This window comes from Geotrypetes seraphini, chromosome 6 (assembly GCF_902459505.1).
Source record: "Geotrypetes seraphini chromosome 6, aGeoSer1.1, whole genome shotgun sequence".
Taxonomy (NCBI): domain Eukaryota; kingdom Metazoa; phylum Chordata; class Amphibia; order Gymnophiona; family Dermophiidae; genus Geotrypetes; species Geotrypetes seraphini.
The window spans coordinates 43,044,579-43,060,465 of record NC_047089.1 but is presented as its reverse complement, the minus strand read 5'-3'; the positions used below and the strand labels follow the sequence as shown (position 1 = coordinate 43,060,465).

General features: G+C 41.0%; 1 protein-coding gene across 2 annotated transcripts in view; it reads left to right on the top strand.

Annotated features, from left to right (window-relative positions):
• The window catches only part of MICU2 (mitochondrial calcium uptake 2), a 241,111-nt gene that overhangs the window by 89,491 nt on the left and 135,733 nt on the right, over nt 1–15,887 (top strand). For both annotated transcript variants that reach the window (XM_033948674.1, XM_033948672.1), the window contains exon 2: nt 14,110–14,251. In XM_033948674.1, the coding sequence (XP_033804565.1) occupies nt 14,110–14,251 (142 nt within the window). The remainder of the gene's footprint in view (nt 1–14,109; nt 14,252–15,887) is intronic.

Below are 15,887 nucleotides of genomic sequence, written 5' to 3'. Positions count from 1 at the left end.
CATGGAACCAGGAAGTAAGGAGGGAGGGCACTTTTTCAACTGTGTTCCAGAACTTTGGCTTTAGGTAGCCTAATGGTTAGTGCAGTGGCCAGGGAAGCTAGGTTGAATTCCTGCTGCAGCTTCTTGTGACCCAGGACAAATCTCTTAACCCTCCATTGCCCCAGGTACAAAAACCTAGATTGTGATCCCAGTAGGGACAGAGAAAGTACCTGCATGGAAATCTAAACCACTTTGGTTGTACTATAGAAAGATGGTATATCAAACCCATGGGGTTTTTTTTCTGAAGTTTCCCAGGATACATAGCTAATTTCAAGGAGAGAATTGTCATTTTTGAATCCTAACAAAAGCATTCATTCATTCAGCTGCTTATTAATTGGTAAACTAGAAAACTACAAAAGGCAGAAATAGTCAAAGGGTTCAGAGAGTAGCCACTCAAGGTAAATCACCTGTACATACTACGCAAAACATGCGTGAATTTAATACGAATAAAGTGTAAGGTGCCCTCAGTGTGAGGGAGCAGCGATGGGAGACAAGGCTCCAACGCTTCACAGAGTCAGGTAAAGGTAATATACCTCCACCCACACACCATCACTGGGCACCCAATGTGTGCAATAAATGAAGAGTGAAACCTCACAAATCAATAAAGTTAAATTAATATGTGTAACAAGTGAAAACCACTGAGCGACCACTCACTGAACCCCCCAGCCAACTCCCCAACAAAAATCAAAAAATAACGGACTTAGCTGAAAGATGAAAGCATTCCTGAGGCTCAAAAAGCAAAACGCCGCAGGATATCAGGTTCAATCAGCCTGGTTTCGGGACCGAACCCTTCTTCAGGAACCCATGATCACAAAGTGGTGGGAGTCCGAGTCAGCTTTACATTCAGGTATTCAATCATTTGTCTCTATCTGTCCCAATGGGCTCAATCTCTCTAACATACCTGGAACAGTGGAGGATTGGGTGATTTGCCCATGGTCACAAGGAGCAGTGTGGGGCTTGAACACACAACCTTAGGGTACTGAGGCTGTAGCTCTAACCACTAGGCTCAAAGAGAAGTTAAGATATCGGAAAATACAGCACAATGAGTAAGGGAATAATTTACTTGTCTTCTTTCCTTTCACTTAGATGGTGGCATCTTTCAAGGGGTTGTTGTCTGGGCATGTTCTGGGTAGGAGTAGAGCAGGCCTGAAAAATAAACTTGTATTCCCCATTTCAGAAGGAAAATACATGTCTGTGCCCATAAAGATTTATGTCAGGATTTACACCTGCTACCTGGAACATTTAGGTTTCAGAGAAAAGTGCACTTCTTGTACAGACCTCCATTTGAGGGATTAGGGGAGATTGCCTCCTTAATCCCCCAGTGGTTGATGTTCCCCCTTTTGGGGAGGGATACGTTTTCTTTTGACAATGGCCTTATATTTAATAGAGATAAGGGGAGAGAAGCAGTTACGGTTTTTAGTACTGAATCCTTACTCCGGTTGACTAAGCCCATTGCAGAATATTGTGGAACAGTGAGACATATCATTGCCTACGTAATTGTGTACATACATTTGAGAAGCTTATTTTTTTTTTTGTCATACACTATTTAATCTTTCAGTGAACAGGGTGCTTTGTTAAATGTATTGAAGTAAATACAATTACTTGGTTTCACCAATATTGTAATGCAGCATTAAATTACCACTGTTTCTATGTACATCATCTGCTAAAAAACATATCCATTTAATGGCCTACCCCAGACTTTTGAAAAGCTGTTTACCAAAAGCATAATGGATAATTTTTTATAGACCTTTGAGGTAACTATTTTGCACCTGTTTTGCCTTTGGTTGAAGTATTGGGCAAAAAATGATCCATTTTGATTTTTAAACACCTTTAAGAAAAGATTTTTATCTTATTTCAATTGTAGCAATTTTCATCAATCCAGTTTTTTTTATTTCTTTGTTTTTAAATTATTATGATCCATATAACACATGTAATACTGTGGTTTATTCAATTTCCTCAAATAAAGATGATCTTCAACAACAATTATCTTTACCATAATAATAACATGTTCAAATATTTATCTCAGGACAAGCAGGTAGCATATTCGTACATGTGAGCCTGATACAGACAGTGCAAAAGTGTACTGTGACTTTAAACTTTTCAAAGTGTTGAGACTACCTATACCATGCATGCGTTGGTACCTTACCACCTGCGGTCGGCTCATTGGACCATCAGTTCTCAGTTTTCCACAGCGCTAAGAAGCTGTGTTTTGGGGGGGGAGTTTTTCAAAAACCATGTCAAACTACTATTTTCTGATCCACATAATTGGTGTGTTCAGTGCTTCAGTCCTGACTACAGTGTAGACTAGTGTTTGCAACCCTGTCCTGGAAGACCAACAGCCAGTCGGGTTTTCAGGATAGCCCTCATAAATATGCATGAGACAGATTTGCATCTAATGGAGGTGACAGACATGTAGATCTACCCCATGCATATTCATTAGGGCTATCCTGAAAACCTGACTAGTTAGTGGTTCTCCAGGGCAGGGTTAGAAAACACTGGTGTAGAATCTTGTCAGCACTGCTCTCAACTTTTAAAAAAATACCACTGAAGGGTAGCAGCTCCAATACACCAATACCGCCATAAAACCTAATAAAAAGGCTAAGAAGCACAAGCATGATTCCCCCTCCAAGCATGCACCAACACCTCAGCATGCATTGGCATCGTCTCAGGCATCTACACTATCAACACATGCCAAACATCAACACACTGAGATAAGGTCCCCATCTCTTCAGCTGGTGACTCCTTATAGGCATGCCTTGTCAAGGTCACCAATGCCACGACACCCAGTATGTACTGCACCATCTGTACCAATGACTATCATGGTACCAGTGCCATCTTTACAAGACCAAATTAAAGAACTGGTGCAGAGTGAGTTGGTTGGTATATTACTATCCCAGGCAATATAAGCCTTGACTCAACTGGCACCTGCCCAGTCCAAGCAGAACTCAAAGTTGATACAGAGAGCAATATCTCATAGTCCCCATCAACGTTGCTCGAGGTCTAGGAAAGCTACATCATTTTGACGAAGATCTTCATCCCACTCCAGGCATTCATCGGATCAGCATCACAGTCGAGAAGTACTTCCCGACACTCTCCTCGATGTTATAGTTGACGCTCTTCTCCACCTCAGCATACACCATGATGCTCTCCTTAAAGTCTATCTTGATGCTCTCCATCCCCGGGACAGGACATCGAGGAAGATGACATTGATTTGTCTCACCGTTCCTCCTGGGATTATCCAGAGCTCTTTGCTGAGGAGTCTTATGGTCTTTCATTAGACCCATCTCCTCTGCCTTCTCACAGGAGATCACTGCCAGACAGCCTCTCTCTCACTAATTTCATCTGACAGATGGGGAAAGCTCTTCCAGTTGAGATGCAGTCAGAGTCTGAACCTAGAGCAAAACTCTTTGATGCATTAGATTATGAGCAAATACCTTAGGACTGCTTAAAGGATACCATGTTTAAAAATTGGGAGGCCCCTCTTTTGGTTCCTGTGGCTCAACGCAAACAGAACACATGATACAGGGTTCAGTCATGCCCAGATTTTGACAAACCCCAACTACAGCATCAGTCATTAAAAAGGACCAGTGCCTTAAAAAGGACTAGCAGTTCAAGAACCTATGCTATCTCTCCTCCAGGCAGAGAAGGAAGAACCTTAGGCAAATTTGGTAGGAGATTGTTCCAGAATATCATGTTAACCAGTAAGATTCTTAGTTATAACTTCTACATTATCTTTTCATATGAAATCTTTAGCTCAGAAGTTACTTCATTATAAGCAGTACATATCTGATGACCAATTAAATGCCTTCCAGAACATTAGGAATTACCTGCTAGAAACTATAAAGTATATGGCCTGCTTGGTCTTTGATGCTTTTGACATCATCTCTCGAGCATCAGCATTGTTCATCACCATAAAGAGAGTCTCGGTGGACGCTCTCAACTCAATGGTCACAAGCCACCGATCTGCTATCCCAGCAGCTGCAAGCAACCTCAGTGCTTAGCAATCCCTTCATTGGTGGTTATCAACACTCAGTCTGTCCAGAGGCCTCCTCTTACATACCCCACCACATCAAGTTATTGACAATGGATGCTTCCATGCTCAGTTGGGGAACCTACCTCGACGGCCTCCATACTCAACCTGGCCGGAATTCACAAGAGAAAACTCTCCATATCAATCTCCTTAAGCTTTGGGCGATCCACAATGTTCTACTCACTTTCCCAGGATGCACCAGGAAGGGGAAGGCCCACCATTTTATAAGAAGCGGGCCTGCCAGCCGGAGTGGGGTAGGTGTACCTCTAACTGAACTTCCTAAATAATAATAATAACAACGTTATTCTTGTATACCGCCCTACCATAAGTTCTGAGTGTTTCACATCAAAGAAGATTACATAGAAACATAGAAATAGACGGCAGATAAGGGCCCAAGGCCCATCTAGTCTGCCCACCTTAATGTCCCTCCCCTACCTTTGCCCTGTGAATAGATCCCATGTGCCGATCCCATTTGGCCTTAAAATCAGGCACGCTGCTGGCCTCAATCACCTGTAGTGGAAGACTATTCCAGCGATCAACCACTCTTTCAGTGAAAAAGAATTTCCTGGTGTCACCTCGTAGTTTCCCGCCCCTGATTTTCAACGGTTGCCCTCTTGTTGTCGTGGGACCCTTGAAAAAGAAGATATCTTCCTCCGCCTCGATGCGGCCCGTAAGATACTTGAACGTCTCGATCATGTCCCTCCTCTCTCTGCGCTCCTCGAGTGAGTATAGCTGTAATTTGTCAAGCCGTTTTTCGTATGGTAGATCCTTGAGTCCCGAGACCATCCGGGTGGCCATTCTTTGCACCGACTCCAGTCTCAGCACATCCTTGCGATAATGCGGCCTCCAGAATTGCACACAGTATTCCAGGTGGGGCCTCACCATGGATCTATACAATGGCATAATGACTTCCGCCTTACGACTGACGAAACCCCTTCGTATGCAGCCCATGATTTGTCTTGCCTTGGACGAAGCCTGCTCCACTTGATTGGCAGACTTCATGTCCTCACTGACGATTACCCCCAAGTCTCGTTCTGCTACCGTTTTTGCTAGGATCTCGCCATTAAGGGTATAAGACTTGCATGGATTCTGGCTGCCCAGGTGCATAACTTTGCATTTTTTGGCATTGAAGTTGAGTTGCCATGTCCTAGACCATCGCTCCAGTAGAAGTAGGTCGTGCATCATGTTGTCGGGCACTGAATCTTCGTCTGTTGTGTATTTGCCCACTACATTACTCAGTTTGGCGTCATCGGCGAATAATGTTATTTTACCTCGAAGCCCTTCTGCCAAATCTCTTATAAAGATGTTGAATAGGATTGGGCCCAAGACTGAGCCCTGTGGTACTCCACTAATCACCTCCGTCATTTCGGAGGGGGTGCCGTTCACCACCACCCTTTGGAGCCTACCTCCAAGCCAGCTCCCAACCCATTTCGTCAATGTGTTACCTAATCCTATAGAACTCATCTTGCTCAGTAACCTGCGGTGTGGTACGCTATCGAATGCTTTGCTAAAGTCCAGGTACACGATGTCCAGGGACTCCCCAATATCCAGCTTCCCCGTCACCCAGTCAAAGAAGCTGATCAGGTTGGATTGGCAGGATCTCCCCTTAGTAAATCCATGTTGTCGGGGATCCCGTAGATTCTCCTCATCCAGGATCTTATCTAATTGGTGTTTGATTAGAGTTTCCATTAGTTTGCTCACTATCGATGTTAGACTCACTGGTCTGTAGTTTGCTGTCTCCATCTTTGAGCCTTTCTTGTGGAGTGGAATGACGTTAGCCGTCCTCCAGTCCAACGGGACGCTGCCTGTACTAAGGGAGAGGTTGAAGAGCGCGGACAGTGGCTCCGCCAAGACATCACTCAGCTCCCTAAGCACCCTGGGGTGCAGGTTGTCCGGCCCCATTGCTTTGTTAACCTTGAGCTTTGACAGCTCACCGTAGACACTGCTGGGCGTCAATGATTGTGCAGTCAATGAAGAATACATACATACACTTATCAGGGAAGTACAATGATAATCAAATAAGTTTTTAATATCTTTCTAAAAGAATAATAAGACTGCTTGAATAGATGTACTTAACCAGGAATAAGGTAGGAAGAGGTGGAGGGGTATGGGGGGTGGGGGGTTAGGTGACAGAAGGGAGTGAGCCATCATCCTCCTGCCGGGGGGGGGGGGGGGGGGGTAGAGTGGAGGATTGTGCGAGTGCGGCGAGAGAGAATGGATATCTCTCTCAATGCCAGGGGCGGATGGCCGGAGGGTGTGCGAGCACAGAGGGAGAAAGTGGGCATCTCTCCTGCTGATCTTTAATTTAGGGGTTGTCTTTTTATTTTAATTTGCATGGGGGGGTCAGCTCTCAAACCTTGCTTTCCTGTCAGTGCCTGAACTAGTTTAGCGAGCACATAAAAGGCATATTTTAGTTTTGAGAATCTTCCTCTGAGTGTCACATGTATGATTAGCTCCCAGTTGGCGAGAAGTTATGTGTGTATGCTCACTGCAAAGAGGTCCTAGCTCTCAGAGAATAAGTACATTTATTTGAGGCTAGAGTAGCAGACTTGGAGGAGCTGAAGGAAACAGAGAAGTATATAGAGGAGACCTACTTGGATGTTGTAGAGAAGTCCTATCTTCAGTCTGGCAGCTCCTGTGCTTCCTTGGAGGAGGAAATCTCCTAAAAGGAGATCATCACCCTGGTGAAGTAGGAAATACTCCTGTAGCCAGGACCTGCCCACCAGGGGATGCAATATCCTTTAACATCGAGGATGTGTTTCCAAGAGCTTCTGCTCAGGAGGGAAGGGTTAGGACAACTGTTGTAGTTGGTGATTCGATCATTTGGCATATAGATAGCTGGATGGCTTGTGGATGTGTGGATTGCATGGTCACTGAGATGTTCCTGATTGCAAGGAAGAGGATGAATTCCTAACACAGCTTTTTGGTGAAATAGGGATTCTCTGTCGGGTGTTAGGACACAGTAGCACACCAGAGAAGATTATGAAGTTGATAGACTGGCATGTGCTATAAAGTTTGCAGCTAAGTGTCCCCCTGTTATTCTATTTTGATCCTTGCTAATATATAGCTAGTATATAGTACTGTATATTGGGAACTGAACATTATGTGTTGAATAGAACTGTGTATGAATATAAGAGTGGAACTATTTTGCTCCTTGAAGGCTGATATCCTGGGACTTATAAGTAGAACATTGCAGTTTCTTTTGGATTATTTAATATATGACAAAGTGGAGTTGTTTTAACCCATGAAGATTAACTCCTCTCGTATGAGGTAAGACTAAAAAGGTTAGGGCTCTTCAGCTTGGAAAAGAGACAGCTGAGAGGGGATATGATTGAAGACAACAAAATCCTGAGTGGTGTAGAATGGGTACAAGTGGTACTTTAACAAAAATTACAGACTAGGAGACACTCAATGAAGTTACAGGGAAATACTTTTAAAACTAATAGGAGGAAGCATTTCTCACTCAGAGAGAATAGATAAGCTCTGGTACGTGTTGCCAGAGGTTGTGATAAGAAGAGCTGTTAACATAGCTGGTTTTAAGAAAGGTTTGGACAAGTCCTTAATCTCTTATTGAGACAGATATGGGTGAAGCCACTGCTTGCCCTGGATTGGTAGCATGGAATGTTGCTACTATTTGGGTTTTTGCCAGATACTAGTGACATCTACTGCAGATAGACAATATCTACTGCATCTACCTGAGTTACCACTTTTGCCACTTTGTTGAAGAAATCAAGTTTTTCTGCAAAATCTTTCCCTTGTGAAATCATTTTGTCTGATATTCTTTATGTTTCTAAGAGTTATACATTTTTTTCCCTTTAGTAGTGTTTCTATAGGGTTGCTAAGATAAATTAACTGAACTGAAGTTGCTTGCCCCTTCTGCCTTCCCACCTTTGTGTATCAGGACCCTATTTGCTGTCTTCCAATCTTTCAGGACCTCCCCTTTTTTAATGACGAGTTGAACAGAGCAGTAATCGGGTACCAGCAATATTTTGTTCAACTGATTCATTTTCTGGGGTGCACACCATCAGTTTCTGTAGCCTTGTTCACTTATTTGTTGCTAAAATTATATTAATTGTACATTTGCTCATTTGAGACTTTTGAAGGATAAACAAAATCTTTAAAATATTTTACAGTTTCAATAAAAAATGGGGAGATGAAATCTTCCATAGAAGATACAAATCGAGGATAAGGATTCATGATGTAAAGTTTCACCGAGGAAAGTATAGATGAAATATGGAAAATATTTGTTTATTGAAAAGGGTGTTTGATGCCTGCAAATGCTCTTCTCAGTAAAAAAAATATTTTCCATATTTCATCTATACTTTCCTCTGTGAAACTTTAAATCATGAATCCTTATCCTTGATTTGATTTGTATTTGTATCATAAATAATGACATCTTCAAAACCATGTCAGAATTTAAAAGTGCCTGGAACATGCACATAGCAAATGATAAAGGACTGATGTATATGTGATAGATAAAGGTAACATTTAGAAAATATGAAATAAACAGATGTATTTAGTACAGTAGTAGAGGATATCAGTAGGTGCAGGATTAAGGGGAAGAGAGAAGATAGAGGGAGCAGTTGTGATTTAGACAATAGTAGTTGTGAGCTCCTCTACCCAAGTAGTAAAAAGAAAAGTAAATATCTCAATTTGAAAAATTAGATGGACCAGTTGATTTTTATCTGCCTTCATGTACCACATATACCGGTACTGTGTTTGTTAAAAATCTTAAAATCAATTACATAAGTTGACAGGGTTGAGTATTTAGTACCTGAGCTTTAGAAAGAAGGGGAATTGAATTTAGTAACCTTTTGTATAAATTTCTGCAGACTCATGACTGATGAGAAAATGTTCTTTTTCTTTACTTCTCTATGCATAACACATTTCTCCTCTACAAGCTTTTACTAATCTTACACCCCAACTTTATAATCTCTTGAGCTTCCCTGTACTAGGTACAGTATTTCACTGTAATCGTAGAAGTATAATTAAAAGAAACCTAAGGATAGATGAAAGCTCTTCTGCTTATAAAGAGTGTATATAATAGAAAGTATTAAAATATAACCATCGGCTGTGTTTGGCACTTCCCTTTATCTTTTCTGTGTGACTTACTCCCTCTTTTACTAAGGCGTGCTTGCCGTTTTAGCGTGTGCTAAATGCTAACGCATCCATAGAATATAATGGATGCATTAGTATTTAGCGCGCCTTAGTAAAAGGACCCCTTAGTATAAGAACATAAGAATAGCCTCACTGAGTCAGACCAGTGGTCCATCCAGCCCAGTAGCCCGTTCCCACGGAGGCCAATCCAGATCACCAGTACCTGGCCAAAACCCAAGTTGTAGCAATATTCCATGCTACCGATACATGGCAAGCAGTGGCTTCTTCTGTGTCTTTCTCAATAACAGCCTATGGACTTTTCCTCCAGGAACTTGTCCAAACCTTTCTTAAAACTAGCTACGCTAATCCTCTGGAAACGCGTTCCAGAGCTTAACTATTCTCTGAGTGAAAAAAAAATTTCCTCCAATTGGTTTTAAAAATATTTCCCTGTAACTTTATCAAGTGTTCCCTAGTCTTTGTAATTTTTGACGGAATTAAAAATCGATCCACTTGTACACATTCTACTCCACTCAGGATTTTGTAGACTTCAATCATATCTCCCCTCAGCCGTCTCTTTTCCAAGCTGAAGAGCCCTAACCGTTTTAGTCTTTCCTCATACGAGAGGAGTTCCATCCCCTTTACCATCTTGGTTGCTCTTCTTTGAACCTTTTCTAGCGCCACTATATCTTTCTTGAAATAAGGAGAACAGAATTGAACGCACCTTGGAGTGATACAGCGACATTCTTAGTCTTGTTAACCATCCCTTTTTTGGTCCTAGCATCCTATTTGCTTTTTTGGCTGCCGCCGCACATTGGGTGTAAGATTTCATCATATTGTCTATGATGACACCCAGATCCTTTCTTGGATGCTAATCCCCAAGGTGGACCCTAGCATCCTGTAACTGTGATTCAGGTTATTCTTCTCAATGTGCATTACTTTGCATTTGTCCACATTAAATTTCATCTGCCATTTGGACGCCCAGTCTTCCAATTTCCTAAATTCCGCCTGCAATTTTTCACAATCCGCATGCATTTTAACAACTTTGAACAGTTTAGTGTCATCTGCAAATTTAATCACCTCACTCATCATTCCAATTTCCAGATCGTTTATAAATAAGTTAAATAGCACCGGTCCCAGTACAGACTCCTGCTGCACTCCATTGTTTACTCTCCTCCATTGAGAAAAATGACCATTTAACCCTACCCTCTGTTTTCTATCCGATAACCAATTCCTAATCCACAACTGAACTTTGCCGCCTATCCCATGACACTTTAATTTTCTCAGGAGCCTCTCATGAGGAACTTTTATCAAAAGCTTTCTGAAAATCTAGATACACTATATCTACTGGCTCACCTTTATTTATATTTATTCACACCTTCAAAGAAGTCAAGCAAATTGGTGAAGCAAGATCTCCATCAGCTGAATGTATGCTGACTCCGTCTCATTAAATCATGTTTGTCTATATGTTCCATAAGGATTTAGTAGTGGCAATGATATGATTGCTTGTATGTCATCTTTCTAGATATTACATTACAGTAGTATTTATGTATCGCTAATATGTCTCAGAAGGAGTTCAATGCAATTTACAATTTAGAAGAGCCTTATCATATCCAGGGATTACATTATTTCATTAGGGTTTATCGTACAGATAACTTGGTTTGAGTTCATGTAGATGTATGATTATTGCATATGGTTTTTAGAGAAGATCTCTAACTGCCTTTCCCTTTGATCCGTCTTCTGCCATTATTACTCTTCCCCCCTACTCTCCTATTGTACTTCCCTTTTATGTACTTTTTCTTCAAAAATTGTATTTCTACCCCTCTATCCTACTGTTTCCCGTGGTTTTAAAAGTCAATTACCCTGTAGGTCTGATTAATATATTATGTATATTGTGATTTCTTTAAAAAACATATTTTTATCTTTGTACAACGCTTTGTAATTTAGAAAAGCGTTCAATCAAATATCATGAATAAACTTGAAACTTGAAAGATTGACTATATCTGGTGTTGTAGTCTTAATAGTATGGGTTTTGATATGAGTGTTACTTTCCCAGTTTGTAGAGAGCTCGGCTATGAAAAGTGTGGTTTCCCTTTGATTTAAAAAAAAAAAAAAAATTCTAAGTAACTAAACTAAACCTTAAATTTAAATACCGCATCCTCTCCATAGAGATGGAGCTCGGTGATAATTTTCCTTTCTTAAAAAAATCATTATTGTTCAATTACAGAAAGCAGATTTTGTTTTATAGTAATTTAATTATTAGCTTACAAAAACTTAGATTGTGAGCCTACTAGGGACAGAAAGAATGCATGCACATAATTTTGAAAAGAAAAGTACAGTGGAAACTTGGTTTACGAGCATAATTCGTTCCAGAAGCATGCTCAGAGTTTTCTGGCTCTCGTTCACTCCGAGAATATCGGAGAGAGGCGGAAGCCAGAAGGCCTTGAGCATGCGCAGATGCTCAAGGCCCAGTCCGGGAAGAGACAGGATCTTCGGGTACCAGCACCTCTTGTGGGTTGGTGCTGTGTGCCAGTGCCACATTGGGGGGGGGGGGGCAGTAAACCTTCAGTTTGAGCAGGCGGAGGATGTTAATTTGCGTGGGGGGGCACAATGGTTCACGTGGGGGGGCGATGCCGGTTCACAAGGGGCGGTGTTTGTGGGCGGGGGTACTCGCAAATTGAGTCAATGCTCGGTTTGTGAGTCACGATTTGTGAGAATGTTTTGCTCGTCTTGCAAAACACTCGCAAACTGTGGTACTCGTAAACCGAGGTTTGACTGTACATTGCTTCTGTTGTGCAATAGTAAGCCAGTATTTCAAATCCATGACCCTTAACCTTTACCATTTAACTTATTTCATACTAATGATGCTTAATTGTAACTTCACTCTGTTTTCTTAACAGATGTTTTGTTTCAGTCACTTTGAAAGAAAAAATATTGAGGCAAACTTTTAACACACCTTGATTTACCACAGGATTCAGTAAGCTACAGGATAACAGTCCTGCAGGTGGCAGGGCTGTGGAGTTGGTACATAAAACCTTCGACTCCGACTCTTTTATTTATGGTATCTCCACTCCAACTTTGACTCCTTTATTTTCATATCTTTATAGGTGTTGTACTACATGCAAGGTGTGGCTTCTTGGGATGTTTGTTTAATTTATGCTTATCATTTTTTGGTCAACTATTATGGTATTATGTTAGCATGATTTTTATATGCATTTTATAGTAATTTGGCTGCTTCAGTTGTCTTGATAGTGGAAGGGATATGTGTGAGGGAGAGGGGAGACAGGGGTTTTGTTGATCATTATTCTGTATTTGTGATTTAAAAAATGACAGTTGTACTTTAATAAAATGATCTCAATATAAAATCATAACTAGTTAAGGTTTATGCGGATGGGATCAAACAGCGTTCATGGGGACTAGGACAAATTTTGTCCCCCTGTCATTCTCTGGGTGCCACTTTCACTAATATGAATTTCATAATATATATTACATTTTGCAAGCATCAAAGAATTTGATATCAAAATATATTCTAAAACTAAAAAGTATCCTGAAAAAATAGGTTAAGCAAATTATTATCTGTGAAATAAGAAATTTAAGCATTATAATAGTTGCATGACATAGAATTTAACTCTTTTAGGAGTTGGAGTCGGCACATTTTCTCCAACTCTAACTCCAGTAACCCCAAAATTGCTTCCTAATCTTCAGTCTTGGCAGGTTGTTGAATCCCGTGGTAAAAGAATAACGCTGCATGCAAGGTGGCTCACAAGCATCAGGTGCATCGGGCCTCACAGCTGCAACATATAACCCATTGCTTCTGGGCCAAAGACTGAGGACTGTCAGAGCCTTTCTCACTCCCTAAGCAAATCCTCACCCTCTGATCCAAGCCCCCCCACTCCCCCAAAGAGTCCATCATTCCTTGAAGGACCTACCAAATGTATTCCCCAGTGGTCCACTGGTGAAAGGACATCTCATTACTGTGTAACCCACGGCAACATAAATATTATTTGCGATAAATTAAGATAAAGATGCATTAGAGCCCTTTAAGTTGTGTTAAGGGGAAAATAACATGACAAATCCCTAACACAGCTTGATAACTCCCCCCCAAGTAGTCTATTTTCTTTTCAGTAACCAATTCTTATAGTGTAGGATGTTGCAAAGAGTTGGCATCATTAATGGTACCAAGGAGATAACTGTTTATCTGCCTCACTACTAGCCACTCCAGTTAGTCATATTCCAGCAGTTTGTGTTTGTGTGCAACTGTACTACTTGCACAAATTTGTTTTGATATAATCAAACCAATATTACTTATCACACAGCCATTTGTGTGCATGGTATTTTTTTCTTTGTTTCATTTTGCATTAACTTTTGGTTTGTCTCAAAGTCAATGATCATTTAAACTCCAGGATATTTCTAGAAGGTAAAAACAACATTGTCGCTGTTTCCATTAAACAGCTTGCCTCAAAGGTAATTCCTGTATAGTGAGCAGAGTAGGTCAGCAAAATTATGGGCTCCTTTTACTAAACTGCGATAGCATTTTTAGCACGCGCTAAACCTGCACTACGTGGCTAGAACCTAATGCCAGCTCAATGCTGGTGTTAGCGTCTAGCGTGTGTGGCAATTTAGCACATGCTAAGCGCGTGCTAAAATTACTATCGCAGCTTTGTAAAAGGAGCCCTATGTGTCTTCAGAATAAATTTTAAGAATCTTTACATTATCCTACTTGTAATTATTGCAGCACAATTGGAATTTTTAGAAGAGTACACTTTTCTTTTGATTAATTACAGTAACTAATAGATGCATATGAGTACGACATATCCATGTTAAAGTTTAAGTACGATATGAAGTGTTGCTCTATTCCTTTGACACTAGGCTCATAGACTGCCCATTTGATTATACTTCTAAAAATTAAAATACTATTTTAATTGTAATTCGTTTCCTTTCTTCAGAAGGAAGATGCTGATGAAATGGCAGAAAAGCAATCCATTCGAAAGCAACGTTTTATGAAGTTTGCTTCCTTAGAATATGATGGGGAATACTACATGACTCCAAGAGACTTCCTGTTCTCAGTGATATTTGAGCAAATGGAACGTAAGTCCATACTTCCTATGTATATTTAAAAATGGACAGGAGTGACGACTTGAGATCTGAGGGCAGAGGTGCTAAAAATGTTTTCCCATTATGTGAAAAAATTCTTGATACATCTGACCCATAGAAAAGATGTAAAGGAGTATCCTGATAGCCAGTACTTGAGTTTATAGCCACCAAGGGGTCCTTTTACTAAGGTGCATTAAATCCTAAAGGCAAGCTTAGCACACCAAAAAAGGCTTACCACAAGGTATAAGAAAGTGGCCTGTGGTGATCGAACATAAACTAGTTTCTCAATAATTTGTTTTCAGGGGAGTGTCATGGGCAGAGAGTAAGCATGGAAGCACTAACTACCTTGTGTGTTCAAATTACCGTGTACTAACTAGTTAATGTGAAGTTAATATGGAAGCACTTAGGGTCAGATTATATAAACGGTGCCTAAATCAGCAGGTGCCTTGAAAAAAGGTGCTGGTCGTGTGTCAATCCCGCTTAGGCACCATTTACAGAATCACACTTTACGGTACCTATCACAAACTTAGGCACTGGTAATGTAGGTCAGGGCTTTACTGGCCTACATTGCAGGCGCCTAAGTTCTTTTCAGAATCACACCTAACGGTGATTTTCTCTATCTCCACCCCCAAATATGCCCATTTAGGCATTAGGTGCTGCTGGGCACCATGCAATAGGCACCTACCTTCTATAGAATCGAGTAGACGCCTATTGGCCAATTCATTTTTTTTTTCCAATTATTAGTTTGTTAAAGCTCATTTAGGTAATTAATGTGGGTGTCAATTTAGGTGCCTAGCAGTGCCTAACATAAGCATCCTTTATAGAATCTGGCAGCTAGTGCCTCCTAAATAGGAAGCAGCACATAAGAACATAAGAAGTTGCCTCCACTGGGTCAGACCAGAGGTCCATCGCGCCCAGCGGTCCGCTCCCGCGGCGGCCCATCAGGTCTATGACCTGTGAAGTAGTTCCTGACCATTTTTATAACCTACCTCTACTTCTATCTGTACCCCTCAATCCCCTTAACCTTTAGGAACCTATCTAAACCTTCCTTGAACCCCTGTACTGTGTTCTGGCCTATCACAACCTCCGGAAGCGCGTTCCATGTGTCCACCACCCTCTGGGTAAAAAAGAACTTCCTAGCATTTGTTTTAAACTTGTCCCCTTTCAGTTTCTCTGAGTGACCCCTAGTACCTGTGGTTCCCCACATTCTGAAGAATCTGTCCCTGTCTACCTTCTCTATGCCCTTCAGGATCTTGAAGGTTTCTATCATGTCTCCTCTAAGTCTCCGCTTTTCCAGGGAGAACAGCCCCAGCATTTTCAATCTGTCAGCGTATAAAAAGTTTTCCATACCTTTTATCAGTTTAGTCGCTCTTCTCTGGACCCCCTCAAGTACTGCTCTCACAGTACATGCTCTCACATTATTATGTTTGCAAATTCCATGTGAAAATTGAAATATTAACATGTGTCCTGCAAAAAGCCCTATTTCACTTGCATTAGAAAGTACTAAGCCCGCTTTTTACTGCAGCTTAAAAAAGGATCGCAAATTGTATTAAACATTTATCTGGCAAGAGCCAATAAAACAGCTTTATGATATTACTGGAAACTTATATCAAACCCTCTATAAGAATAT